The 27915-nt window shown below is 47.6% G+C and overlaps 13 protein-coding genes across 13 annotated transcripts; 6 read left to right on the forward strand and 7 right to left on the reverse strand.

Moving 5' to 3' along the window:
- Positions 1-596: 596 nt before the first annotated feature.
- On the reverse strand, positions 597-2003 carry N7518_006606 (uncharacterized protein; the record flags this gene model as incomplete). The annotated part of the gene is made up of 6 exons (XM_057187533.1): positions 597-957; positions 1017-1047; positions 1099-1166; positions 1230-1347; positions 1401-1782; positions 1836-2003. 6 exons carry the CDS (start codon positions 2001-2003, stop codon positions 597-599), a joined length of 1128 nt encoding a protein of 375 aa, XP_057039236.1.
- A 1646-nt stretch (positions 2004-3649) lies between these two features.
- On the forward strand, positions 3650-5233 carry N7518_006607 (O-methyltransferase family 2; the record flags this gene model as incomplete). The annotated part of the gene is made up of 5 exons (XM_057187534.1): positions 3650-3964; positions 4030-4156; positions 4222-4345; positions 4403-4857; positions 4920-5233. The coding sequence occupies 5 exons, from the start codon at positions 3650-3652 to the stop codon at positions 5231-5233; spliced, it is 1335 nt and encodes a 444-aa protein (XP_057039237.1).
- Positions 5234-5937: 704 nt separating this feature from the next.
- N7518_006608 (ankyrin repeat domain-containing protein) lies at positions 5938-7617 on the forward strand (the record flags this gene model as incomplete). The annotated part of the gene is made up of 1 exon (XM_057187535.1): positions 5938-7617. The coding sequence occupies one exon, from the start codon at positions 5938-5940 to the stop codon at positions 7615-7617; it is 1680 nt and encodes a 559-aa protein (XP_057039238.1).
- A 935-nt stretch (positions 7618-8552) lies between these two features.
- N7518_006609 (pyruvate kinase CDC19) lies at positions 8553-10556 on the reverse strand (the record flags this gene model as incomplete). Its single annotated transcript, XM_057187536.1, has 7 exons — positions 8553-8801; positions 8857-8938; positions 8993-9826; positions 9930-10132; positions 10187-10233; positions 10301-10345; positions 10433-10556. 7 exons carry the CDS (start codon positions 10554-10556, stop codon positions 8553-8555), a joined length of 1584 nt encoding a protein of 527 aa, XP_057039239.1.
- Positions 10557-11341: 785 nt separating this feature from the next.
- N7518_006610 (DUF1748 domain-containing protein) lies at positions 11342-11884 on the forward strand (the record flags this gene model as incomplete). The annotated part of the gene is made up of 4 exons (XM_057187537.1): positions 11342-11344; positions 11434-11473; positions 11539-11581; positions 11749-11884. 4 exons carry the CDS (start codon positions 11342-11344, stop codon positions 11882-11884), a joined length of 222 nt encoding a protein of 73 aa, XP_057039240.1.
- An 823-nt stretch (positions 11885-12707) lies between these two features.
- N7518_006611 (uncharacterized protein) lies at positions 12708-14187 on the reverse strand (the record flags this gene model as incomplete). The annotated part of the gene is made up of 3 exons (XM_057187538.1): positions 12708-12820; positions 12877-14071; positions 14137-14187. The coding sequence occupies 3 exons, from the start codon at positions 14185-14187 to the stop codon at positions 12708-12710; spliced, it is 1359 nt and encodes a 452-aa protein (XP_057039241.1).
- Positions 14188-15673: 1486 nt separating this feature from the next.
- N7518_006612 (uncharacterized protein) lies at positions 15674-17959 on the forward strand (the record flags this gene model as incomplete). The annotated part of the gene is made up of 1 exon (XM_057187539.1): positions 15674-17959. The coding sequence occupies one exon, from the start codon at positions 15674-15676 to the stop codon at positions 17957-17959; it is 2286 nt and encodes a 761-aa protein (XP_057039242.1).
- A 447-nt stretch (positions 17960-18406) lies between these two features.
- Positions 18407-19702, forward strand: N7518_006613 (serine hydrolase domain-containing protein; the record flags this gene model as incomplete). Its single annotated transcript, XM_057187540.1, has 1 exon — positions 18407-19702. The coding sequence occupies one exon, from the start codon at positions 18407-18409 to the stop codon at positions 19700-19702; it is 1296 nt and encodes a 431-aa protein (XP_057039243.1).
- A 230-nt stretch (positions 19703-19932) lies between these two features.
- N7518_006614 (uncharacterized protein) lies at positions 19933-20655 on the reverse strand (the record flags this gene model as incomplete). The annotated part of the gene is made up of 1 exon (XM_057187541.1): positions 19933-20655. One exon carries the CDS (start codon positions 20653-20655, stop codon positions 19933-19935), a length of 723 nt encoding a protein of 240 aa, XP_057039244.1.
- A 743-nt stretch (positions 20656-21398) lies between these two features.
- Positions 21399-22440, forward strand: N7518_006615 (DUF1769 domain-containing protein; the record flags this gene model as incomplete). Its single annotated transcript, XM_057187542.1, has 3 exons — positions 21399-21564; positions 21621-22139; positions 22199-22440. 3 exons carry the CDS (start codon positions 21399-21401, stop codon positions 22438-22440), a joined length of 927 nt encoding a protein of 308 aa, XP_057039245.1.
- A 101-nt stretch (positions 22441-22541) lies between these two features.
- lysB (homoisocitrate dehydrogenase lysB) lies at positions 22542-23817 on the reverse strand (the record flags this gene model as incomplete). The annotated part of the gene is made up of 4 exons (XM_057187543.1): positions 22542-23382; positions 23447-23616; positions 23683-23723; positions 23790-23817. The coding sequence occupies 4 exons, from the start codon at positions 23815-23817 to the stop codon at positions 22542-22544; spliced, it is 1080 nt and encodes a 359-aa protein (XP_057039246.1).
- Positions 23818-26041: 2224 nt separating this feature from the next.
- Positions 26042-27244, reverse strand: N7518_006617 (uncharacterized protein; the record flags this gene model as incomplete). Its single annotated transcript, XM_057187544.1, has 4 exons — positions 26042-26347; positions 26946-26952; positions 27086-27127; positions 27162-27244. The coding sequence occupies 4 exons, from the start codon at positions 27242-27244 to the stop codon at positions 26042-26044; spliced, it is 438 nt and encodes a 145-aa protein (XP_057039247.1).
- A 72-nt stretch (positions 27245-27316) lies between these two features.
- N7518_006618 (uncharacterized protein) lies at positions 27317-27625 on the reverse strand (the record flags this gene model as incomplete). Its single annotated transcript, XM_057187545.1, has 1 exon — positions 27317-27625. One exon carries the CDS (start codon positions 27623-27625, stop codon positions 27317-27319), a length of 309 nt encoding a protein of 102 aa, XP_057039248.1.
- Positions 27626-27915: the final 290 nt, after the last annotated feature.

Here is a 27915-nt window from a genome sequence, read left to right on the forward strand (position 1 = left end):
TACATTAATGATTTATGACCTGACGAATTTTCATGAGGCGGAGCGCAGGGTGATGTTTCATGTGTTAGAAATTTCTTATCATCATGCCTTAACATTGCCTCTAGACATTCATTTCATACCAATATTCTCATAGCCAGTCCCGAATCTTTGCCTACTCAATATGCCTCTCTTCATATTTATGTTGTGAAAAGCAGCACCCTGCAAGCCCTGTCACTCTTTATCTCCTGCTTTCCAGTGCAACCTCGGGATACCCCTAATATTAGAACTTTAGCAAACTGCCGGGCCGACTGGTTTCTAGATGTGCAAGCGGATAAGCCATGAGAAGTCATATTTATGAGATCGTGTTTTATGCCACCAATTAATTCGAATTTTCATCGGTTTGGGGAGAAGTAGGAAGTTATATTGTTGCCCAACTTCCAAAGCGTTCAGCATAAGTCGTCTATATATATTTTGAAAAAGGCAAAGAAATCCGTTAATTAAAGGTATGTGGGTGCAACCAGGAGACACTGATTTGCGTAGAAAATGGAACGGCCATCGAAATGTTATTCGATAGGCCAAGGGGGCTGCCTTTTTAGGAAGGGGGTAGCTCATGCGCTTCACCAATGAGAATATGCCGACCCTTGCCCTTGCCCTTGTTTCGGTGGAGATGATTCGTATTCCACAATCACATCATCTTTGCGGTGGATACGTCCAAGAGGGAGGCTATTTTTCCCGTGGTCATCGTTATGAAGGATGCTCTCTTGACTCTCTTGATCGTCGATGTTGGTGAAACAGAGGTCATCGTGCGGTTTTGATTGCTTGGAGCGATGGAATGAGGAGGGGAAATTGCTGCTGGTCTTGAGCTGATCGCTCTTTCCTTGACTGTATGAGCCCATTGCTCGTTTGCCGAGAAGGATTTCGAGGAGTGGTTGTAAGGTGGGAATGCACGATGCTAACACGACGACGTCGGCCTCAATACTAGACGGAGAACAAAGGGTTAGATCATATAACAAGAGGATCGGATGGAAGATGCTTACTTGGTCCACATGACAAGGTCGGCAGTACCGTCTTTTGTTTGGTCAGCCTTTGATTAAAGCGAGAAGGATAATAAGGACATACATGTGTAGTCGGATTTGTCGGCAAGTCCACGCAGCTGGGTACACTTTATAATCGCCATCGCAGAAGCACTTCATCGCCACTCTGGTCAGCTTCTGGGTAGTATGGTATGAGTTGGGGAGGTATCAACTTACATTCCACCAAGCCCTAAAGCAGCACATAGCGCAATTCTCTTTCGTAGAGACATTTGGAGTTTCAACAAGACGGTTGTTGGATAAACGGCCAGAGTTAGATCAGCAAGAGCAGAGATAGCTAGAAGTATGGGGTTAATTCCAAGACATATGTTCCAAGGGGATGAGACCTACATCCAGTGAAGATAGCAAAGTCAATGAGTAACGATGTACTTTTGCACTTGGCGCCTGCTGCGACAAGTTCAGGCTTCCACAATGCCTCTGCTGGATCGCACATTGTGAACAAGATTATAATGCAGATAATGGACACGACGCTTGTGGTTCCAACCATCGTCCACAGCATCGCCTTATGCAGTGGTTTGGGGTTCAAGATCCGGGTCAACATGGAAGTCACAGCAATCTTGGGAAGAGTGAAAGAGAAAATCCCAAACAAAAAGCTGACTGTATTGAGTAGAATGGCCTTCTCCAGATTGTCCGTACTCAAGTACTTGGAATGTTTTCCATAACCCACACCCACACCTGCTGTAGAGATTCCGCAATATGCAAACCCCATTATCTAGTACACAAGCTCCGGTTAGATTCACCTCGAAAGGACAGAAAGCCTCTTACCATGGAAACCACAATCAAATAATCATCCAAACCAAAGTTCCGCAGTAGCTTGAGCCGGATGTAGACCCTAGCCACAACCATAACGGCAGTTAGCCCCGTCAAGGTCCACAGTACAGCCAGGATCTTGGGACCCTTGTCATCGTGAAGATTTCCGGCGGTGACCACCATTGTCTCAATCTTGATGCAGAGACAGCGGGAAAAGGCCAGAAAGTGCGAGAGAGTGCGACCCCGTTATGGAGTAGTTTATATATAGCCCTACAGGAAAGGGCCTTCTAAAACCAACAATAGCACATAAAAGTTCACATGAGATATGTACATGGAAGTAAGTACAGGATTGACTTCAGTGTGGCATTATTCGATCAGTCACTCCGTACTATTATTTTCCTGAAACTCCGTTAAACAGCCAATCCTTCGAGATTTTAGCTGCGATGATCGTCCTATTTTGGTAAGCGCATTGTTCATCATTGTTTGACGATTTATCTCCCCATCGTCTACAATAGTATTATAGCTAGCTCGCTTTTACGGAGTACTCCGTAGTCGGATAGGGGTATGATCCCTGTCACGCTAGCTAGTTAGTCGATGCCGCTAAACGAAATGACAGCAGTCTCGGAATGGGACCCCAATACCCGGTGGACGGGCCTGCATCGTAGGCAGTAGCTGGAGATACTCCGCGTGCACTGCCCTCATGCCGAATAACTGGGGTTTTATTTGGAAATATCTGGCCAACCTACTCCGTACTCTAGAAAGAAACAATTGTACCATGCAGTGTAGATCTTGGGTGAAGTCTAGATCATATTTTGGGTTCTAAAAATGTGCTAACAATCCAACCTGAATTTAATAGTCCCACCGTAATACGAAGAGAGTGGGTGGTTTCTAATCCACAAGCTCGCCTCGTGGGTCTTTTTTTTTTCAAGTCCAAGTTGAAAATAGACAAAAGTACGGAGTACGGAGTACTACGGGGTTAAGTACGTCGTCGAATATAAGGAGTACAGAGCACGAAGTAGCCCGTGCGAACAAGCGAAATATCGTTAAAAAAAAGCACCAAAAAAGCGCGATTAGCCGTCTCACTATGGGTATTTGGTGTGGATATCAATGTATTCCGGTCCACTGAGCCGATTCTATCAGAATCTCAGCCCTCTCTGATCAATTCCACATACTCCGCTTATATATTTACGCGATTCGCTGAGGACAAAGTACATACATTGTACTTTTGCACTTGGATGGGGAATTAGCTTTAGCCAGGTCATTTGAGCACATCAACTGCCTATAACGTATAATGAGTATTCCTTCGGAACATCTTGTGATAGATCCATCCATGGATGTGGGCCCATACGCTCTAATTTTATTGTGATTATCCTTTATTCGGTACTTATTATATACAACATACGTAGGCACAACATACCAAGTGATATTCTTGGCTCAGGCGAGCCGTTAGACAATCTGCTCGTTTGTTACCCTAATAGGAAGACCGTTGAACCGTTGCGTCTCCACTTCCTTTGTCCCAACTGGAACCGACTTACTCCGTAGTGTCGGTGGAACCTATCTTCTAGCACACAGGGCTCCAGTGAGATGAATACCAGCCGGTCTTCATGATAGCGGATCCATATCATTGAACCCGGTCCAACCGTTGCTCAGCTGGCGTAGCTTCATTAAAGAAAAGGAGACAGTGACTGTAGCTTGTTTCAAAAAAAAAGGGATTCGTAGATAATGAATGTAGTATATTTAAAGACCCCTGGAGTACTTTTGACTTGGATCTCTTCACATTCTTCTGCATTCCCAAGCTATCTATACCAGCTATCTATATTACATTCACAATGGCCGACATTGCAACCCTTACATTGAGTGAAACCACCCAAGCTAATGGGAACTCACACACGGAGGGCACAATCCATGCAACTGGAGATTGCCAGACCAACGGAGACCTCCAGGAGGCCTTCGTCGACCGCGTAGCAATTTCCGCTAACACACCCGAGCTCGTTCCTGACCTGGTTGATCAAATTGCCTCCCTTGGCAAAGTCGCCAGTCTGCAAGACAACACCGATCGAACAACCCTTTTGGAAGCCGCTCGATCCCTGGTCTATGCCCTTGAGACCCCACGTGAGGCTATGATCAGATACTGTTGGTCCCAGGTAAGTTCCCATGCTTATAAGGCGTACCTTTGTGTTGTTGACGGCAACTAATATTGACACCATAGTCTACTCTTTACGCTTCTTTGGAAACAGGTGTTGATCTGGGACTTTTTGCTATCTTGTCCAAGGATGACAAGCCTAAGTCTGCTGCCGAGTTGGCCAAGGCCACAGGTGCTGACCCAGTTCTTCTTGGTACGTAACTTACAATCTCGTCCTGTGCTTTGTGGGTACACCTAACTAACTACATATTTGATTAGCTCGCATTCTGAAGCACTTGTGCGCAATGGGAGTTATCCTCGAGACTGGTCCTAATGAATACCGCCGCACCGGAGTTTCAATCTCGCTAAGCTTGCAACGATACAATGATGCATACCCTTGCATGTAAGTCGGAATTTGTGGGCATATAATCAAAAAGGATAATACTAACTCATTGGTTAGGACTAATTGCATCACCGCCGGTGTGCTTGCTCTACCTGCCCAGCTCAAAAAGGACGGCTATACCAACCCATCAAACGGCAAGGATTGCGCTTTCCAGCGCGGGTTCCGAACCGATCTGCACTTCTTCGACTTTATGAAGGAGAACCTAGATGCCGCTAGCCAGTTTAACAACCACATGTCTGCCTACCACCAAGGCCGTCCTAGCTGGATGGATGTCGGTTTCTTCGACGTGCCCAGCCTGTTCCCCGATGTCACACAGGATGATGTTCTCCTCGTCGATGTCGGCGGCAGTTTAGGCCACGATATTTCGGAGTTTAAGCGCAAGTGGCCTGATGCTCCTGGACGTCTGGTGATCGAGGATCTTCCCGATGTGGTCGCTCAAGCCAAGTCAGGACAGCTAGATCCGTCGATCGAGACATTAGAGCATGACTTCTTCAACGAGCAGCCTATCAAGGGTATGATTCCCCTTCTATGACCCCCTCTCAACTCAGATCAAAACTAATATTTTCTTCTATAGGTGCTCGCGCCTACTATATGCACTCTGTCCTGCACGACTGGTCAGACGATAACTGCCGCAAGATCTTGAAGGGTCTCGTGAATGCTATGAAGCGCGGACACAGCAAGGTGCTGATTAACGAGAATGTCATCCCTGATACCAACGCGTACTGGGAGACAACCAGTCTGGATATTATCATGATGGCTGATTTCGCTTCGACCGAGCGGACTGAAGCTCACTGGCACCAACTGGTGGGATCTGCTGGGTTGAAAATCACGAAGATTTGGAGTACCCAGAAAGGAGTCGAGAGTCTTATCGAGTGCGAATTGGCATAGATGCCACCTAGGTATTGGGGATCTGATACTCAGGATGATATATTGTACAGTTTTTGAATTAATGGATATATTTTGAGCATATGTACGGGCCGCCCCACAAATTGTAAGAGCCGAAAGCAACAAGAACCGAAAAAAATAATAACTAAACAATTTGTTCAATTTGTAAGGTGGCAGTAGTGTTGATAGGCATACAACATAGACAGTGGATTTTAGATGTGAACCTCGTATACTAGTACAAAGTATAATGCTGACGGTAACTCGGGTTGTGATCGGCGCCCGAAGGCCGAGGTCCCGAGGTGGTGAGTTAGAATAAAACCGGTTCAAGGCCTACCGCTGGAATCACCGCCTTTGTGTTTATGTTGCTGTGGTAATTCCAATACAATCACATTGTTTTTTCAATACATTAGGTACAATGGTATATACTCCTACTCCGTATGGAGTACTCCGTGTATAATTACCTATGAGTCTAGAACAAGCCTTGGAGAGGTCCGTGGGCCCCTAGACCCCTGGACCGACCGTGGACTTACCCGTTAGTGGGGCCGCCCAGCCTTCCAAGGTTGGGACGTAACTTCCCTTTTCGTCTGCTTGCTTTCTCTTTTCTTTCCCCTCCCCTTTCTCACACACGCACATTCTCTCTTTCCACAGATGAAATGCAGATATAATAAGAAGAACAACACGAAAGAGAGGAAGGAGAATAAATTGTCATGGCAGAGGGCGATTCTCCTATCTCGGACCCCTCGGACCCCCCGGACCCCCCGGGATCTCCCTCTCAGGTGATCGGCAGGCGCAGAAACAGGCTAGTGAATATCATAAAGCAAAACGACCTCCCTCAACTCCGTCAATTCATCGCCTCATGCAATCCCGAGGATGTGATCGCCCCTGGGACACCCTACTTAGAGGACACATTGTTCAATGCAGCCTCGTACGGCAGTCCCGAGGCTCTTCAAATTCTCTTGGATGTGTATACTACGGCCCCGGAAGTTGTCAAGAGGTTCAACCCCAAGTTCCGTCTGCTGCTCGACGCGTGTGGTGCGGCAAATATTGATGTAGTGCGCTTTGTCTTGGACAGTCCAGAAAATCAGTTACCGCTCGGGACGGTGGATTTACATCAGCGAGATGATTCCGGAGATACGCCGATCCTCGTGGCTGCGGGTTCGCTGATGTATCTTGATAAAGACCCAGATGAAGTAGAAGATGAGGGTCTTCATTGGGCTGAGTGGATTCGGGATCGGATTGCGCGGGGCCATGAGTTGATTCATCTTCTTCTCGACCGAGGCTGTTCAGCGACAGATGTTATTCCACCTTTGCCAAATGGTATCCCTCCCTGGGGAAGTCAGGTACAAGATAGTGTGCTTGGGCTTGCTGTGTCGAGGGCTAATGGACCATTAATTCAACGGCTCATCAACTCCGGTGCCGATATCTACCTTAAGCATCAACACTTCCATCATGCCAGGGCATCGTTCCAATTCAGGAGTACAAACGGTCACGCGTATGATGTCACGACGCTCCATCTAGCAAGTCTATTCTACAATGCTGATGTTGTTAAATTGCTCTTGGATCATCAACATTACAAAAACAATACCAACCCTGACCTGGCTTCCTCCTGTGATAGTGATGGGCGACTCCCACTGCATTGGGCAGCTAGCGGTCCTGGAGGTTCTAACTGTAGACTCCTAGATAAGCAGCTCAGAATCACAGAGACCCTTCGACTGCTCCTTGACCATGATTCTACTAGTATCAACCTTGTTGACAACACTAGATCCACGCCGCTACACTATGCTGCTATAAGCCACGCTATGTGCCAACACGCCGAGCTTACTATCCGCACTTTACTCGAATACAGGGCAGACCCCCGGATCCCCGATGGCTCTGGCTGTACCATCCTACATCTATTAGGGTACCACTCCCATCAAGGCGACCCTATCAAGACCACCCTCCTCGATTTAATCCTATCACACGGTGTCAATATCAACCATGCCGAGAACAACGGGAAGACGGCATTGCACGTCTTTGCCCAGAATTTGCGGCAGGTCTCGGCGGCAAGGTTCTTAATTGAGCACGGGGCGGATTTCCGCGCTCGGAATGCTTTCCGGGAGACGCCCTTTCATGCGGCAGCGCGTGGGTTTTTGAATGATCATATACGATGTGATGGGAGAGATAAGGAAGTGACAACTGCGAATAAGATCAGGCTTCAGGATGAGATGATGCGTGTTCTGAAGGAGGCTGCTGGGGAGGAAGCTGCTATGTTGATGGGTCAACCAAATGCGGAGGGTAAAACTCCGCAGGACTTACTGGAGGAGACTAGAAATCGGTGGCAGGGAACGGAGCGGCCCATACCAGGCCCTGGAAGAGGCAGAGGTAGAGGGCTGCCAGTAGGAGCATAATTACAGTTCAGGAAGAATATCTCACAAGGGTAGCCATCGTAGCATCCACGGACCACCAGTACATAGAAGGTCAAAATAACGTGTTCAATTCGAAAGTGTTACAGCTATATAGTTTATATCGGACAAATACGAACAATATCTTAGTTTTGATACATAAAATTGGTGCTGTCCGCGTTGCTAAGAGAGATACTAATGAACACAGATCTATATAATCCAAGGGCTAATCTTTGGAACCATCGGCAAAAACCGGGATCGGGGCGGCAAAGGCTCCACGAAATTTGTTAACGAAATTATTGGCCCTGTTTTTCTAATTCTCTTTTTCATTCTTTCGCTAATGGCCCGGACAATCTCAAAAATCGCATCATCTCCTGCTGCAGAGAGGGGTAAGCACAGAATTCGTCAGCGGCATATGCCTGGGTGATATCGTCATCCCCTCGGGCACATGGATGGGCCTCGGTGTCGGGCTCTGCGTCCCCCGCATCGGTTTTTTTTTGTGCAAGTTCTTTTTTTCTCTTCATTCTTTTGACTGAAGTCTTCTTCCAAGAGGATGGATCATTCTCGTTTGAATCGCGCATGGGATTTGGAGCAGTTACTCCATGCATGCGATAGCAACATTCGTGGACTCGACGCGCGACGGATGCAAGTCTATAAAGTCTCAAGCGCAAAATATCAGTCCTATGTCTATTCATTGAATTGTGTGGTCTCTACTAACCCATTTCACTTGACCGGAAAGCATTAAATTCGTTTCATTTACATGAGCAATGTATTAACCTTCCGGGCTATGGTCCCAGCGCAGAACAAACTTGGCTTCGAACGAAACAAAAGCGAGAAAAGAAAAAAGAGGTATGTATCCCATCCGCACACCGGCGGTAAAAAAAAGCACACTGGACCATCCATTCACCGAAAGCTTACCATCTGATGAGTTTACAGAAAGTTTACTCCATGGTCAGACCGAGGTTCTCATCGGCGGGCACCACACGAACGGTGTTGGTGTGGCCCATACCGCCACGCCATCCCTGGACACAGACGATAGAGTCACCCTTGTTGATGATTCCGAGCTTGAGACCGTGGTTGATACCCCACTTGAGGCGACGGTCGACATCTTCCTGCCAGATCTTGACGTTGAAATCAGGCTTGGTCTCAGGGAAGTAGAACGGCCACACACCGCGGTACAAGTGGGAGTACTGGAACTGTTGTCAGCAAAGAACGATACAATTCGAACGATACAATTCGACTTACCCGGGCAGCGGTGTCATTGCGAGTAACCATCAGGATGGGGCAGACGGGACGATACTTCGACACAAGGCGGGCAGTTTTACCACTATGGACTTGTTAGTATGATCTTCATACAAAATGACAGGAAGGTTTCGGCTACCTGGTGGTCAGAACGATAATGGCACCGGCGTTCAGCTCCAAACTGGCGCTGACAGCGGCCATGGCGATGGACTCGGAGGTTTCAGTGGGGCGAGGGGCAAGGTTGCGCAGCTCGTCAAAGACGTTGAAGTGAGGAATGGCAACCTCAGCCAGCAAGCAGGTCTCGGACATCATCCGAACGGCCTCGCAAGGGTAGTTACCCTTGGCGGTCTCACCAGACAGCATGACACAGTCAGCACCGTCGAGAACGGCGTTGGCAACATCGGAAACCTCAGCACGAGTGGGGCGGGGGTTATATGTCATGGACTCCAGCATCTGGGTGGCACAGATAACGGGCTTGCCCTTGATGTTGCACTTGGCGATCATCATCTTCTGGGCAAGGAAAACCTTGGGGGCAGGGATCTCGATACCGAGGTCACCACGGGCGACCATGACACCGTCGGTCGCTTCGAGAATCTCATCGAAGTTGTTCACACCCTGCTGGTTCTCAATCTTGGCGATGATTTGAATCTCCTTGCCGTCCTCGCCAAGGACGGAACGGATGTGCTCGATGTCGCTGCCGCGACGGATGAATGAGGCAAAGACCATATCGACCTTGTTCTTGACACCGAATCGCAAATCGGCAATATCCTTCTCCGAGAGAGCGGGGAGATCTACATCAGTGCCCGGCAGGTTGACACCCTTGCGGGATGAGATGCTGCCGTCGTTCAGGCACTTGACCTTAAGGGTCTGCGCATCAACAATCTCAATCACCTCGAATGACATGATGCCATCATCAACATAGATGAGCTTGCCAGGAGCGATAACATTGGTGATGTTCTTGTAGTCCAGGTACCTGTCGTCACACAGTTGTCAGTCCACATCACATGTCAAACTCGTGCGACATTGAGGGACTGTCGATTGAAACAATCCATTCTTCGGAATGGGAATGATCTTACATGTTCTTATCGTCAGAAGCAGTGGCGTACGCCTCATCAGTGGTGATGTTAAGCACGGTGCCCTGCTTGATGGGGATGTCCTTGTCACCGGGTGTGTTACCGGTACGGATCTCGGGGCCCTTGGTGTCCAGGGCAATGGCGAGAGGGCGGCCAATCTGGATACGAGCGGCCTCGCGAGAGTTGTCAATGACAGATTGGTGGTACTGCAGGCCAAGTCAGTGAAGGTCTTCATTCGGGTGTTGATTGGAGATACTGACCTCGTATGATCCGTGGGAGAAGTTCATGCGAACGACGTTCAGACCGGCTATGGCCATGTCAGACTAACTATCCAAAAATGCTGCCCATTTCCATCGGAAACTTTATTTTCATACCTGTGCGGAGAGCATTGATCATATTGGCGGAGTTCGTCTTGGGGCCTGATCGATTGGCTGTTAATAACCGGTGTTTTTTTTCTCCACCAGAACCTTCCTGGTAGGTTTAAGCTGATGTTTTCTTTGACATACCAATGGTACAGATGATGGAGGTGCGACGGAAGTTCTTCGCAGGCACCATATCGGTGCTGAGCTTGGAGTACCACTCCAGCTTCATGCGGTTGCTCAGGTGGTCGAGGGAGTTTGTAACCGCCATTTTGAGATGATCAACAACTGTTGAATTGATGTAGAAAGGATGAGGGTAGTTCTGATCAATTGAGAATCAGGGAGGATGGGTAGAAGAGAAGGATGAGAAATGGAGGGGAAAGAGAAAACGGATGGGTGCGGGGCGGTAGGAAAAATGTTGCCCGCCGGTGTGAGTATTGGTTCCATCCCCAAACCATTTTTTTGTACTATTGCGACTAGACCATATCTTTCTACCAAATTAATCGGTGAATTTTGTGACATATGAGGATTTGACTGTTCTTATTTCTTTCTCTTTGTTCAGCTATATTCTCTATTTACTAAAAGCTGGTGTGGTTAGAGGCGGCATAAACAGTCCAAACAGAAAAAACAATTATATATCAACTCCGGACTGGGCTGACCGCAAAAAAGCGGAGGATTACCCCGTGCTGGCCTACGCGCTGTAGATTGGAGTCCTTGTAGCGAGTAAATGTGACAAATCCAGACACCCAATTGATCCAGGCCCCAGCTCAAAGACCCCAGAGGGATTTCGGTGGGATGAGAACGCTTATCGATAGACCGAATCCGGACTAGTGACAATCTTGGCCCCGATCCGGCCCCAGCCACAATGTGGATTATGTCAGGTACACCAGTTTCACCAGCCTCGTCTCCAGCCACTCGGGAGACGTCATGTGAATATCCACGTGACCGCTCTTTAGGCGGTCTTGATGCCTGGTCTCCTCTTACTTTCGCCTCTTAAGCTTTTGGTAACTCCCGGTTACTCAATATCCACAGTGTTGACACTTACTACTCGGAATCATGGTGAGTGACCTTTGCTGGCCGATCCTGGACAACCGGGGTCCTCGGAACATAGAGCATGCCATGGCTGACTCGGATGTGCTGCAATCTAGTTCGGCCGTCTTACCCACTACGCATTTGATGCGGTTCTCCGTGAGTCCTCTAAAGTGTCCATATTGTACCTCCGAATACAGACTAACCAGTGCCTTCAACCGCAGTCTCCGCCTTCCTCGCAGGCGTCAAGCGCTCCACGGGCCTCACGTAAATGCACCCTACCCCTCACGATCGTCTTTTTCCAAGCTATTGTTTATTCTGCTTGTTGCTCGTCTTGGGTGCACTCGATATCCATGAGAGAACTCTTAGCTAACTCTGTTACTCCTGCGCACCCCCGGTTGGGTCGTGTGTGCGTGGGAACTTCATAGCCCCAGCCTCAATTCAGACAAGATCACAGACAACAAAGACATCAAGAAATGGGTTGATAGCTACCTTGGTGTTGGCGAGTGGATGATGGACCAGTCGGTGGCTGTTATGGGCTCGTCCGCCTGGTTTGAACGACGCCGATGATCGACCCCGCCATACTCGACTCGGAGAGACAATCGGCGATCCCTTTCTCGCGACTTGACTTTCGGCCGTCTTATGTGTGTATGATTGCGGACTAGAGGCACATATCTGGCTTTGGCCCTGACTCTTGGCCCTATGGCAATGTGATACAATATCAGTATGTACAGACTGAGTCTGTGTTGTGGCTGTGTCTTTTTAAATCACCGGCACACCACAAGTATATGCTTTAAAGCCGAATTGACGAGTGATGACCAATCTTTATCTGCGCTCCAGCCTCCACTTTCGACCGGTGCTTATATGGTCATGGCGTTTTGCCTGTTTTCGATACCTTTTATCTTTCTGCATGTCTATATCATCACACAAATCCAGCCATGAAATTAGCAGACAATTCTTGGAATATTCTCCTTGTAGGTATGAACATAAGTCACGGGCTTGTCAGACGGTGCTACCCGGATAGTTCGAGGTCACTATTGGTGCATACCTAGGCGGTACTGCATGTCTGAAGCTAATTGCTGGCGAGCTACGAGAGTTTCGTTGTGAACTACATCGTATGCTATGTGAACTACTGCTGAAAAGACCAGATTCACCCGCAGGAGACTAGTTAATGATTATGATTACCGCGTGACGAAGGTCTATGTCAATATCGTGGACCTTGCTGGGAGCTCATCTTTTCTCCCAAGATGGACGCTAAACCCAGTTCACAATATCACAACCTAAACAACTCAATAAACATAACATGGAGATAAGGGGGTATTTTACAAATAAAAAACGGAATAAAGTAAAACGATAACCCCAAAAACTTGCCAGTCAATCATACAATACGTAGTTAGAGAGCGTCAATGTCCACACGGCGGTAGTAAGAGACATGGCCCATTTCCTTCCAGTAATGAGCCATGTGATCAGGAGAAATAAGGATCAGTTGGGACTCAATGTAGGTGTCTGGCAAATTACATGTTAGACAAGATCGATATGGTGTATCTACCAAGGCAGCTTACCGTCATGGAACCCAAGTCCAGCGACATGACCGCGGCAACGCACAATCCGGGCGCCGACAAAAGGCTCTTCCGTCCCAATACTAATGAAGCCGCTGGCGCCAATGTCGTCGGCAACAAATGAGTACTGTCCACGAGGAACATTGGGGTCACCTGTCAGCTTGACAGCCAGCAGCAGACCTCGATGTCTAACATCCTCCTGGGCGTCGGTTATCCTCGACTCGTTATCAGCACCGGGTGCTACGGTCATTATGTTATCCTGGGAGACAAGCAGGAATTCACATCCATGGGCCGAATAATCGCCAACCCAAATGCCCTGGTAGGGTTTCGCTGTGGTGGGGGTATAAAGGACAGGATCGAGAGTTGAGAAGGTCAGACCCGGTTCGTTTGGTGCCGGCGACGTAAGCTCTTGGTTTGCCCACTTCCTGACACGGAAGAACGATTCCGACAAGTCCGATAAATGTTTCGGTATTGGCGGGGATGAGTCCCTCAAATCACGAACTGTACGTGCATTGGTCTGAATGGTTCGTGGTGGCCAAAGCACATAGGGTTTGACCCTAGATTCGCTATGTTGAAATGAAGAGCAAAGAGACAGCGAGGTGTACATATGTCGCGTATCCGAATACATTGGCATGTGGCGCTCTGGCATTGATTTAAAGGATTGGATTGGAGCTGTTCGGGAGGACGGATTATGGTCGCTGAGAAATAAGACAGGATCGAACCCCTTGTATACACTGGGTTCAAAAGATTGGATCATAACTTCTGGGTGTGATATCCATGTTTGAAATTGAGGAAAGCCACGGTCTGCAAAGACCGGATATGCTTCAATCACACCCCGACGATTATCATATCGAGCTATGATTAGCATCCCCGTGTGCTCCGTGTCTGCGAACCAGATCTTGTGCTGAGGAATGAACCAATAGGGGTGATATGCAAGATAAAGTCGGCGGAATGACTCAAAGGGACCTGAGTTCTGGATAGGAGTAGGCAGTCTCTCGTTCACCAGGCTAGCCCATAGTAAGTCATTCGATGCATGATCGACGAGGGCCCGGCAAGTGGCACCGAGGCAACCCAGATCTGGAGCTGAGAGATAAGATGCAATCTCATGAATGAGTTCAGCGGGTAATTTCTCAAGGAACGATGGAGACAGGTGCCTGTCATTAACTGGCCGGTCGTTGGGGCCATCGTTGCTTTGTTCCTGCGACATGTAAACGTCAGTACATGGCCGTCCACGGTATTTCCACCAGCAAGAATTAGACATACCCGGCTAGTACGGGTGGTAATCGCCATCTTTCCTTCCGAGTTTCGATTCATTGAGGTTTATAAGAGAGAGATGATCCAAAGTATTGTAAATGACATCACTGGGAACCCCAGAGTCGCATGGAGATAAGAACCCTGGAAAGGGGATCGAACCAGTCACAGGAAAGACTAATAAGCCTAATATTGCCAATACAGTGACTGGACATAAGTTTTTGCACCCCCGCATACTCACCGTCACTATAGACTCATACCGCCTACCTAAAAGGCGTAATATATAGATTTCATAGTATGAAGTCATGGGGTTTTGGCAGGCAATATATTATATAATCATGGGGGTGTGGGGCCAGGAGTACAAATACTTATGTCCAGCCACTACGGAGTATGTTATCTGAAAGCTGTGAGGCGCCAGGTCAATCAGAAAAGAAAGAGTGGGAAGCCGTTATATAGCTGCTAACCACTTTGTCTGTCAACGTTGTAAGCCTCGAACGTCTAGCTCAGCTAGCTAACAAACAATCTATGTAGCAAACAATCTGAAGTAAACAATTGCAAATAATAAGCGAGCAAAACATGAAGCGTGTGATAGCGATTTATAGTAGATCGTGACAAAAACTGCCTAGCTTTTTAATTTCGTATTTGGAGCTAGGACACTTAGAGCTTAACTTTCTTTAGCCGCTATCTTCTTAATGGACTTCCGGTGAATAGATTATCGTATAGCATTTAAAAAATAATCTATGATTCCTACAGAAAACATAGAATCAACTTAACTTAGTGTTATTGCAAAGCGATAAGGTCGGATTGAATCGCAGCTGACCTTCACAACATTTAAGAGGAGAGCCTAGGAAGTTAAGGGTACTAGTAAATAGAACAAGAACATAGGATTTCTTGGCACATGAACTAGGGTTAATTCCCCTCCGTACTAATCTGCACTCTAGACCCCTTGAACGCGTTGAACGCGTTGGTGGCTATGTGTAGATGCCAAGAAACAATGTTGTCAGAGTCAGCCAATAACGTCTCTACAGTATAGTACGTACCTATACACCATAGTTCGTATTCGACTGAAAGGGTCAGCGCGAGGATTGATACGGAGTATAGAGGTTGAGCCTCGGGGTTGAGCGACGAATAATGCCTGATTCCCACGATATTAATAGCATACTTGTCTACCTCACGCCTAGCCACGCTGTAAAGCGATGCTCGTACAGTTATTAATAGTAAGCCATGCTTGCTTGGGCGCCCGATAGAGTATAACAGCTACCCTATCCAAACCTACCCTATACCGTGTCCCATAACGGAGCATATCACGTGAACCAAATATCACCTGACCACCCAAACAAGCGTCTTGTTTACCATTGCCCGAACAGGAAATATCCAGGAACGCGCCTGGGCCCCTGCTGCCTAACTACAATGTATAGAGCCCCACTTTGTTTGTTTATTTGTGATCTATAACGAATTCTCTTTATAAGCCTATCCCTGCGTACACTTTTATTTTGTAAATGCTTTCTTTGTTTTGGCCTTATTATTCCAATATACTCTCCTTACCAACATGGATACTCGGTCAGGAAGGAAACGGAAGAGCTCTCTCTCAAATACAAGCCAGTCACCAGTCTCACGCCGGACTAGGCAGAGCTTGGCAGTGGCACAAGAAGATGCCAGTCTCAATCAACAACAAAAAAATGTATCTGTTACACCCAAGAAATCAAGAAAGAGAGTCCGGTTTTCCGACCCAGGTCCTCGGTTATTACATGGTGAAGATATTGGGTCGACCGGCTTGACTCCAGCGATGCGTCGAACATCGTTCGAGACAGGATCTGGGGATAGCACACCTAGCCGCAAATCCCGACGCAGGTCTGCCCCAACACCGCGCTTTCAGCGGTCTTATGACCCGGAGGAGCCGTTTGATGAAACATGCACCGAGAGGAGGATCCAATTTACCCCGCTACGCCAAATCCTCGACACACGGACCCAGAGAAGAATTAGACGAATCGGGTTGAGTGATGAAATCAATCAGATTGAGCGCGAAAAGCGTGAGACACGGAACATGGAAAAGACCATGCGAGCTTTGCTTCAAGAGCGAGATTCTCTGAAAGATGAACTCAGGGCCATTAAACAAGGTGGAATGGGCTTGGAGGACCAAATTTCGGTGGCTGAGTCGTATTGGATGACGCCAGAGACACCTAGATTTTGCGATGAAGTATCGTTGGTTTCTAATCACAGTCTGGATGACGCCGCTCCATCTTCAAACAGTGAAGGGGAGACGTTTATATTCAATGACAGTGCTGTCATTGTGTCCAGCTCCCCTGATTTCCGTGGTATCCTGCGTCATAATCCACCCGTCACTGATAGCTTGATGCTATCCGACGAATCACAAATGCAGACTGAAGTCAATACAGAAGAATCTGATATTCGCTCCCTGTCCCTTGATTTGGATGCTGCCAGGAAAGAGAGGAAGAGCCTCTTCGACGCATGTCGATCACGAATCTCAGGGTTCAATGACCCTACAATCAGTAGCCTTTTCCGCCAGTCATCTCCACCATCGAACTTCTTCGAGAATATCATGGAGATCTTAGAAAATGCTTTGTCCCGTGCTTCGGATGCTGCCGAGGCTCTTGAAGGAGTCACCCAAGAATGCACCGGCTTAGGATTCTCCGGGGACGGCGTGGACGATGTGATAGCCGACATGCGGAACCACTTCCGCTCAGCTCGTCTCGAGCTTGAGCGTGCGCTACCTGGTGAGACTGCCAACGTTAGTCTTGACGACGGCAAGGCAACTCTAGGTGCGCTGGTGAGGCGCGTTGAGTCACTGGCAAAAGATTTGGGGACGGAGCGGCATTATCATAGCGGCTCCCTAGGCCGGGAAAGTGCTCTCCGGGGGCAATTTGACGCCTTACTATACCGATATGAGACAGCCGCAAGCAAAATTGACAGTCTCGAGGAGTCAATCGCATCTTCTGCAAGCGATATGCTCCACACGCGGATGCGAATGCAAGAGCTCGAGCGCGAAGGACAGGAACAGGCCGTTGGGATTGACAGATTAAGTTCCGCCCTTGACAAGTACAATCATGAAGTGAAGGGTCTCGAAGGTCTTATCGACAATCTCGAAAAGGAGAACACAGCTACAAAGGAGGACTACGCCCGGCAGATATCTAAGCTCAAGGAGCAAGTGGCCCATGAACGTTCAAAACGCTGTTCGGCGGAGGCCACGGCTTCTGAGTCCGAGTCCCGTATTCGAGAATTAGAAAAAACAGTTGAGCACAATCGCATTCGGGCTTGCGACTTGATGGCTCAGGTGGAGCTTTTAGAAAAGGAACATCAAAATGCCATCGAGAGCCTTGAGCAAAATGCCAGTGAGCGTCAGATGCACGAGGCAGAGACAGGGACTCTCAATGTTCGCATCTCAGACCTCAGCACATCATTGCATGGTGCCAAGTGTGAAATTCAGAGTCTTCAGAATATCAACACCGGCCTTGAAGAACAGCTTCAGCTAGAAGTCGAGGCTCGAAATGAGCTCCTAGATAAGTGGGCCGCAGAGCAAATGCGATCGTTCGCCCACATGAAGGAGACTATCAACTCAGAACGTCGCAAAGCCAAAGTTCGCACGGCCAATTGGGAATTGAAGTCGGACGATCTCATGTCAGATGGCACTACAGTGGGCGGTGGGAGTGAACCAATCACTCCGGTTAGCGCCCGATTTGTTGATATCGAAGTTGGCCGTGGCAAGGATAGGCGACGTATGGATATTGTCAGGATATCGGCCGAGGGACTGGAGGATGGCATTTCGGGTGTCGGCAGCGATATCGGATTTGATGTTACCGCCGGTGATTTGGCTTAGTTTTTGTATACGACCTTGATTATTTATTTATTTATTTACATGTTTGTTTTGGGTCTCTTCAATTTCATCAATTTCATCAATTTTCTTGTTTTCCTTCGAATTATCTTCATCTTATCTTCATCCAAGCCTGCAGATGTCATACATAATAGCCAAGTCTTTCCAAGGTTTTGATTTTGCGGGGATCGTCTATGCCCCTGTCAGGGACAACCCGGAGATACGATTGTTGGACGGCTGATATGTGGAGCTTCACCCCCTCTCTTCGAAGCTGATCTTATCCAAAAAGAATGGAACCGTTACGATGCTAAGTTGCATTTAATATATACAACAGCAATAATCTCAACAATCCTCAACAATCTCGAGATAACAGGAAGCGAACTCCTATATATTTGCAGGCTGGGAAGCCCCCAAAATATTCCTCATGCCTCCTCATACCATTCAAACTTCACGATGAGACTCAAGCTTTCAGCCATTTCCCTCATTGCAAGCTGCGGCTCGCTGTGCAGTGCCACAGACCGTGTCCTCAAGCATGGCTCTCCTGAATCAGTGGGACTTCTTGCCGAGCCTCTCAAGGAGATGCCGCTCAACTTGAGCCAGTACACTGTTGCTGCCAATTATGGAGCATTCACCTACGATTTGGTTCACCCCGTCCAGCCGGGAGGCTCCGTTGTCGTCGGTCACAAGGCCACCATTGTGAGCTCCTTCGCTTTCGGCCATACGAACATGTATGCAGACTCCAATGGCACATTGCTCCCTCACGCAAAGTGGACCCCGAACCACATCGACACCATCTACGATATGGCCAGTCTGACCAAAGTGTTCACTGCGGTGGCCGCATTGCGCGCTATCGACGAGGGCAAGCTCAGCTTGTACAGAACCGTTGCCTCCTATATCCCCGAGTTCGCAACCAATGGAAAGGAAAACATCACTATCCTGATGCTGGTGACCCACACAAGTGGCTTCCCTCCTGACCCTCTGCCCGGTCTGTATGATCCATCTTACACGACCATGCAGCAGCGTGTCAACGCCGTCCTCGAGCAAGCCCTCCAGGATGCTCCTGGATCTACCTACACCTACTCTGATCTGAACTTCATGAACCTGCGCTTCGTGCTGGAGAAGGTCACCGGTAAGCCATTCGATGAGTATGTCAATGAGTACACCAGCGAGCTTGGCATGACCAGCACCTTCTTCAACAAGGGAAACAACCAGTCCCCTTCATTCCATTACTACTCGCGTATGGCACCGACTGAGTACCAGATCGAAGTTCTGGGAGACGAGGAGCCCAAGCGTCCCCAGCCCGTGCGAGGAACCGTACACGACGAGAATGCCTGGTCTCTTAACGGTGTGAGCGGACACGCCGGTCTCTTCTCGACCGCCGGCGACGTGGCAATCCTCTGCCAGATGATCCTGAACAACGGTACCTATGGCGGCAAGCGGATCCTGAAGCCGGAGACTGTCGACTTGATGTTCCACAACTTCAACACCAAGTTCCCTGGTGATGAGCACAGTGTCGGGTTCGAGCTCAACCAGTACTACTTCTCCGGACCCATGGCCAATATGCTTGCTGGCGGCCACACTGGCTTTACTGGTACCACGCTTGTCGTTGATCGCGAATCGGATACCTTCATGGTCATGATGGCCCACCGTGTGTATCCCAGCCGTACCTGGTCGAGTAACAACATTGTTCGGGAGGCGGTAGGCTACTGGGTCGCCCGTGCGCTTGGTCGGGATGTTGCCTTCCCTTGATTTTTTGTGAGATGAGAAGTATCTAGGTTGACTGGAACCTACTGTAAATCACAAAGGGGGAAGAGGAGAGGAACTTGTGTATAGTTAAATCATGTGTTTAGAGTAATATGCTCAATGACTATTATATTTGTCCTAAACATTAAAATCAAATGGTATATCTCTCGGTGCGCAAAACATAATAAACTCCCAAACAGTCCAAACAAACAAACAAACAAAGCAAATTGCAAAGCCTACTCGCTAGCCATAGCTTTGGGCTGAGGCTCAATGTGCTGTTTGTGTCCCGGTCGAGCAAAAATAGCCCCAAAGAGATTAAAAAAGTTATTACAGCGAAGTAGCATGCAATAGAACAAGGTGACCCCCGTAACCATAATCTCCTCTTGTGCAGCTCTGTCATCTGCCTTGGGACCAACAAACTCAATCTTGCCAAGGTTGGTGATACCCCAAACGTTGGCAGTGAATTTTGCCACGGGCATCTGCTGCTCATCCACACAGATAAAGTCCCAGGTCTTAAACCCGGTATCACTGGTCCATGTCATTGTGACAGGGGTTTCAGTGTCGGAGAAGTTGAGTGAGCGGTGGGTGTACACCGTCCGCCAGCGTTTCTGGGCTAGAAGGTGGGCCTTCTGTCCGCGTAGTTCGTAATCGGCGTTGATAGAGACCGCGTTCAGCTTTCCACTGCCGATGACTTCGTTCTCGGGGGCTTTTTTGAAAACCATGTTGGCTGTGAAACTGAATGGGGAATAATGGATAGTGTATAAGGGGTCTGCTCCGGCGTTGGCATCGGAGATAATGGCCTTCCACTTCTTCCACGTAAAGCTTACTGTAAAAGCAGCGCTCTTGGAGAGACTCTGGGTGACTTGGGGAATATTGGATGGAGTCATTTTGTCTGAGTCGACTGGATTCTTAGAAGTAGAAGAGGTTTGGATGGGTTGATGGATATCGGTTGAAGCCATTGTGTTTGTTTAACAAAAGTTGATATTTGGGGTTTTTATTGAACTTGTCTTTGGTCTGGAATGAATTAATCTTTTAGAAGGGAAGTTTAGACCATACTTATATACCTCATCTCATCTGGTGCCCAGAGGCGCAGAGTCTTGGCATCTCCACTCATTTAGGTATATCGCACTAACCTTTTTGGGTGCCATGTACCGCTCCAGCCAATCAAATTTGAGTTTGGGGATTCTCCGGGGGCCGTGATGTCATTCCCAACTTGAGATTTGGGGGCCAGCTGGGCAGGGGCTGAGTGTCTGCGTCTGCAAAGTACAAAGTACTGTAGACTAACAAGTAGAAATATTTGTGAAGATCGTAATATCCCTACGTGTACAGCGCAACGCTGGCTGCTTCAAACAGTTCTACTCATTTGGGGAAGATGCATGTTATCTTACCTAGATCAATCCACTTGAATACCTTGGAACAATTAGTAGACCTGAACACTGATAATGTTGGCAGATATTACCCATAGCTCTTCGGAGCCAGAGAAATAGTTAGTTATTGTTATCGATGTAGGCATAGTCGTAGTGAGAACGCAGTTATCAATATTTACTTGGTTGTCTTTGAGAACGATGACGTTGTCGGGCGTCAAGCATATAAAATTAACTTCATTGGCCACACTTCAAATAAACTTTCTTCAACAGCTTGTTAAACCGTGGAATTTTCTTCGAGGAAGTCTTATCAACACACTCTACTACACACCCCAAGCATGGTTAGCCAGGACACCAATGCACACAAGTTCCGCTTGAAGGTAACGGCAGGCGCAGACTACGACCGCAAGACTCATCAAGTGGTACCTGTAAATGGCGAGACAATACGAATCGAAAACGAGCACGCTATTGTGAGTCTCTGCGTACGGATCAAAAACTACACAGGTAATACCCCTACTCTCATCTATTCGGTCAAAGAGCGGAGCTCATCTGTCAAACAGGCTACCCTGAAAGTTCGCCTTCCACAAGCCCATACTTTGACGATCCCCTGCATCAAAAAGACCTATATTCCATATGCTTCTCAATTATCTTCAAAGAGCCGGTGAACGGCAACAACCTCTACTTTGGCAATGACTTCGATCACCCTGTCCGCGACTTCCTACCTCCGGGATTCAATGCAGCGTTACGGATTGTCAAGTGGACCCTCGACCCTGGCCTAGACGGTGATGTCTACGCTGATAAGCCGTATCTGTACAGCCCGGCATTGGCATCGTGGGACCAGTTCCGCATTGGAGATAAGGTGCGGAAATCTGACGAGGTGCCAAAGCTCGATGATGAGATTATTGAAGAGGGCTCTTACAGCAAAGATGCTGCCAGTGTGCGTCGCAAATTTAACATCCCTGATACAGTCGAGGGACGCAGAAAGTATTTCCAGGATGAGGCGAATAGGAAGGAGTTTGAATTTGAACCTGGGAGGATGTATGTTGCTGATTTTGGAAATCCTTATTTGGCATTCGAAGGTCAGTGAAATTTAGACTTACTCCTTTGATTGGGATCATCGACTCACTGATCATATTAGACTTCTCTGTCCGTCTTCCTGGATTCAATTTACCTATCATGAAGTACGTGGATGAGAAGAACCATGAGCTGCGGTATACGCTCAAGGATATTTCAACCGGACGCGTGTATCTTACTGTATTGTTCTCGGTGGTCCTACGCGGAACGGAAGACGAGCAAGACCATAGTAAGAGTGAGCAACGTGACGACAGTCTAGGGAAGTTTGACTGGGAGCCGGAGCCATCATCTGGCGATGTCGAGTGATTTTCTCGATTTAGCAGGGTATGCTGTAGTTGCATGCAAGAAAAAACAGTAAATTCGTCTCAAGTATCATGCAAACTTTGAATTATATACAGATTTACTTTTTACAGTCTCTTCAGGACATCCTCCAAAACCTGCTGAGTGGTAGCCTTTCCACCCATATCAGGGGTCAGGAACTGAGCAGCATCCAGGTTACCATCGACAGCAGCGTATATCTGGGCAGCAGCCTTCTCCTCGCCCAAGAACTCGAGCATCAGAGCAACACTGCGGATAGTAGCAATGGGGTTGGAGATACCCTTGCCCTCAATGTCAGGGGCACTGCCGTGGCAGGGCTCGCCGATGGCGAAGCCATCACCAACGTTGGCACTGGGGACGAGACCCAAGCTGCCAACAAGGGCAGCAGCACCGTCGGAGAGGATGTCACCGTAGAGGTTAGGGGCGACAATGACATCGTAGAACTCGGGCTGGCGGAAGAGCTTGTAGACCATGGAGTCGACAATCTGCTCCTCAACGAAGATGGAGGAGAACTTCTCGGCGGCGAGAGCGCGGCGCGCGGTCTCACGGAAGAGACCGTCAGTCTGCGAGAGCACGTTCGACTTGTGGGTGATAGTGACCATGGGCTGGGCACGGGTAGAGGTGGCGGCAGCCGCGCGGATGCTCTGGCGGCGGAGTGCAATCTCACCGGCGATGTTGGCGATGCGGAACGAGGCATGCTCGGAAATACGCTTGATAGCCTCGGCAACCTTGCCGTTAGGGGTATCGATGGTGCGCTCTTCCTTCACGTACAAGTCCTCGGTATTCTCGCGAACGATGACCAAGTCAATGGGCTTGCCATTGCTGTTGCCGGCGGTAGTCTTGACAGGGCGGACGTTGGCGTACAGGTCGAGCTTCTTGCGGAGAGCGACAATGGGCGACGAGTAGCCGGCGACCTTGGTGCTAGGGGAGCTTTGGGTTGGTAGCAATTGTCAGCCGGAATTGCGCATGCTGAAAGAATGATATCGCAGCTTACCTGACAGCACCAAAGAGAGCACCATCACACTCCTTCTTCAGGGTATCGACAGTCTTGTCGGGCAGAGCGGTTCCAGTCTTCTGGAAGGTTTCGTATCCAGCATCGAGGTCGACGAAGCTGAACTTGAGGTTCAGGGACGCGGGGAGGGACTCAAGGATCCGACGGCCGGCCTATATTCCATCAAGCAACTCCAGTCAGTGAATCGCCTCGCATATCAGATCTTGAGTGTTACCCACCGGGATGACCTCGCGTCCGATACCGTCTCCGGGGATGAGACCTATAATATTCCGATCATGTCAGTCAATTGCCGAGCCACGAGATCGCAAAACAAGGGCGATCGTACCAATGCGAAGTGTCCGGGCAGCAGCCATTTTGATAGACTTTTTTGCAGAGTTGCTTTCTTGAAATCGACAATCGCCGTCATCGGAGCTTTTGATTTTGTATACGGCTCGGATTATTGTTGATCCGATATACTCCGGAGAACCCCATACGAAGTACTTTATTAGAGACTCGGCTTTCTAGCTCACATTCTATAAAATGCTGGCGATGGAACAAGATCAAAAAGTAATGTGTGTCTGCTTGACTATTGAGTTCAAGAGGAAATGATGCAGTCACCTGGGAAACCATCCCAAGGTTGCATGGATATGCGCTCGGACTACCCAAACGGGTGACATCTCGCGAAATTGAATATAGACAATATCTTCGGAGGTTCTTTGATGGCTTCGCCGAACTTTAAACTATCCATTCCCATCGTGCTGCTCAATCTTGGCAGGTATTATCAACGCTAAACCCAAATGGGTCACTTACGATGTAATGAACAAACCCCTCATCTTCTCCAAGCGCCCGGACAAGCCGAACAGTTGATGAAGAGTTCGCGTCAATCGGGGGTAGTGTAAGCCCAATGACACTGTGCAACGAGGTATATGCAAGCACAGAGGCCAAGTCGCGAGGTCTAAATATTAGAATAATCATGACGTTCTGCAATGCAGAACTACCAGCGATTAAACTGGCAAGAACAGATACTACACTTGATCTAAGCCAGAGGCAAAGAGAGCTGAAGAAGAAAGAAAAGAAGAGGAAGTTCTGGGGGCAGGGTCACCTTCTTATAGGTATCCTAAGGGCGGTCGGTTTATGCCACTATTCACAAATGAGACAAACAACGACATATGCTCGCTTAATTAAATATGTAAGTGGTAACGTGATGATCAAGACAATCACTGTTGATATCAGTTAGATGGCTGGACATACCATAGGCGAGGATATCTCTTTGATGTGTTACTTATCGGCAGTGCACAGGCACACAATGTGGCCTAATTAGTCACTTATAAATTGAACCCAACTCTCAGAGTAGATATTCAAAGCAGTGCAGATGGCACTTAGTTTCTCAGATTGTATTCGATTTCGATCCCGTGCTTCATCACCCAAACTTATTGTCAACTCTTTCTTCGACTCCAGGACTCAATATGGCATTCAATCTTATGTCCCATTCGTTGGATTCGCCAATCTCAACCGGGAAACGGAATATTGCCATCGCAGAGATTGTCATTTATTCCCTCATGCAGGCGATACTGGCACCATAACAAGAACAAGAGTATCGGACGCTGTGTGTTCTATTCTTGGTGAAGTATGGTTGGTCTGCTGTCACAGAGTAAGTGGAAGACGTCCCAACTATTTCAAAAATATGGCCATTGAACTCCTTTATAGTTCGCATAGCGGGCTCAGCCTTGGTTCTTGCTAACTTACACCCGGAGAAGCTAATGCTCATTGCTGATTCGATTTTGCAAAGCATGGGCCTTTCACCCCTACGAGGGCTTGTTATTGAAGCAGTTGATATAGTGTTTACTTGTCGTGATGGTCCCTAAAAGCCCTCGTACACCCCTCTTGTTTGAAGTTAGCTTGGTTCTATTGCGATATTTCATAAGCCTGGACCTCGCTTTTCTTCTGGGAAAAGACTGAATATACTGGCAATATTTGTCTGAATAGTGGACAATCCGGAGAAACTGGCTACGGAAATTTAAAATGGACCAAGTTGACCCGGTTTGCTCTTTGCTCTGTATTTCTTCCGTTTCCCGAGTTTCATCGCCATCATGCTAGCAGTGGTGGGTATTTTAGCATGGATACAACCCACTCACCTTCACTCGTTTAACACCGAGCAGCCATTGCTCCGAGCACGCCGACAATTATGAATCATAAGTTCATATTAATTCAAAGAAGCCAAGAGAGTTGGAGAATACTCATATACAACATAGGATCTGGTACCCGTCACGTGCTCCCATCGGACATGCCCCGAGATCCTCTCATTCGCCGAAAGGAAGGTGGTTGCACTTCTATTATTGGCCTTTTCTCTTGAACTAAGATCAATGCATTATTGTGATGTAATCGTGCCAAGCGCCCAAAACACGTCCCGTGTATTGGTGCGCCCCACTCAACGATAATTTTCACTCAACGATAATTTTATTGAAATAATTCCAGTTAACTCAATATTTACAAGTAACCACCTTGACTATCCATATACCAATTTCCATGATTAGGATTCCTTGCCAACATTGAAGCTTCATGCTCAGCCTCAACTAAATCCCTAGCCTTTTGGGCTTGCTATTCAGCTTCCAACTTCTTGGTATGTTTTGCCTGGAACCGCTCCAACTTTTTAGAATCGGCCGTTCGCCTATCTACCATCTTCTTATTTGCGCAGGTTGGTGCTAGTACTAAGCCCCGTGTACCAAGAATCGATTGTCCATTTTTCTTAGCTTCCGCATTTGATCTGGAGATGCCAGCCTTTTTTAATTCTACTTTGAGAATAGCGACCTCTTGGGATAAAAGTAGATTTGCATCTATACTTCGCCGAATATGCCGTCTAGTTACCCGAGATTGGTCGTCAATCTTCTCTAGATCACGGACTAGCTTAGTATTAAGCCGATTGACCCGATTGATTGTATCAGGTGGTGAATTGGTAACTGAGCTTGAGATCTCGGGTAGGGGCGATGGTGTAAAGAACCGTAAGGGAGACCCTTCGTTATCGATAGCTTTCTGGCGTAGTGGGCCAAGAATAACCTCTGAATCTAAAGGGTAAATACCCCTAGTTCTAAAAGAAGCTCTGATAATTCTTTGGGTAAAAGTTTGGGTCCGAACTTTTTGAATTATCCAGAAAAAATCCCGCTTTTTACAGGCACTTCCACCCTATATAATAGCCTTATTATTCGCTGTATGAAAATGATACTTAAGTGTTTGGAATGCTTGACCGTCTAGCGGTTAACAGAAATGGGTTATATAGGGTAAAAAGAAGAAGGGGATAATAAAATGCTAGTTGCAAAATTCAATAAACTTGATTGTTATATGGGAGTGATGGTTATCTATAAGAAGTAGGTATGGTCTACCCTTCTTAACCTAGGATATTAAGGCTTTATAAAAAGAATAAAGCCATTCGAAAGCAGTATTGTTGTTAATCTAGCCATTAGGCGTAGGTTTAATTCGAAAATCGGGTATTTCAATATTTTCGTACCACTCTTCTATATATAAAGAACCCCTCGGTAAAAACCAGGGTAATATAACCTAACCATCGGCACTTATATATTCAATGCCAGTAATTGATTCCTTTTAACCACTAGTCTAATTAGTAAAATTGATATTAGGTATAAGTACCTTTTGGCGTTTTCCTTGGCTAATTTGGTAGCCGGTTTCATCCTAGTTAAAGATCTCGTTTAGGAGAAAGTGATACTTTTTAAAGAGAAGATCGAGGTTATTAAACCAAAGAAGTAGAGGGCCGTATTGCTCACTATCTACCCTCGATTTTTCAGACATTTTTGGAAGCATATAGGGTATCGTGGGTGGTAGTCTTTGTATATACCGGTAGACCCAATTTAGGCCTACTATCTAATCGCTTCCAGTGCGGCGTAGAATTGAATTTACAGCCTCTTCAAGAATTGAATTGGGAATTGCCATATTACTAATATAGAGAGTATCAATCCATGTTCTCAATACTTTCTCCTGAATTGGGCTCAGGGTCTTTTTTAGACTAGCAGCAGTGGTTTTAGTCCCGCGCCCGTGAATGTGGGCGCGAAGCCGTTGGTATGGAACCTCGAATTCCCGCGCCAATTGAGCGATATTAGGTTTTTCGGCTTTATGGTAAGCATGAACAGCCTCTAAGGTTCTATCCTCGAGATTTTCAATTTGATCTGCCATGGTGGTAGGGTGTAGGATATTAACAAAGTAGGTGACGAAGACTAAAATTATCGTTGAGTGAAAATTATCGTTGAGTGGGGCGCACCAACACACAACATGTGTGTTGGGCGCTTGGCACGATTACATGATCGATCTATCTTTCAACGTTAATTGGGAGACTGTATTTCTTGGCTATGCTATTATACCTTCATAAAAGTTCAATATTCCTCTAAAGCCGGGTATACTGCAACACACCTGGACATGCCTTGGCTATTGTATACCTCGACACATGGAGATACTGGAACTATTTC

The sequence above is a fragment of the Penicillium psychrosexuale genome (genome assembly GCF_028828465.1).
Source record: "Penicillium psychrosexuale strain IBT 29551 chromosome Unknown utg000004l, whole genome shotgun sequence".
NCBI lineage: Eukaryota > Fungi > Ascomycota > Eurotiomycetes > Eurotiales > Aspergillaceae > Penicillium > Penicillium psychrosexuale.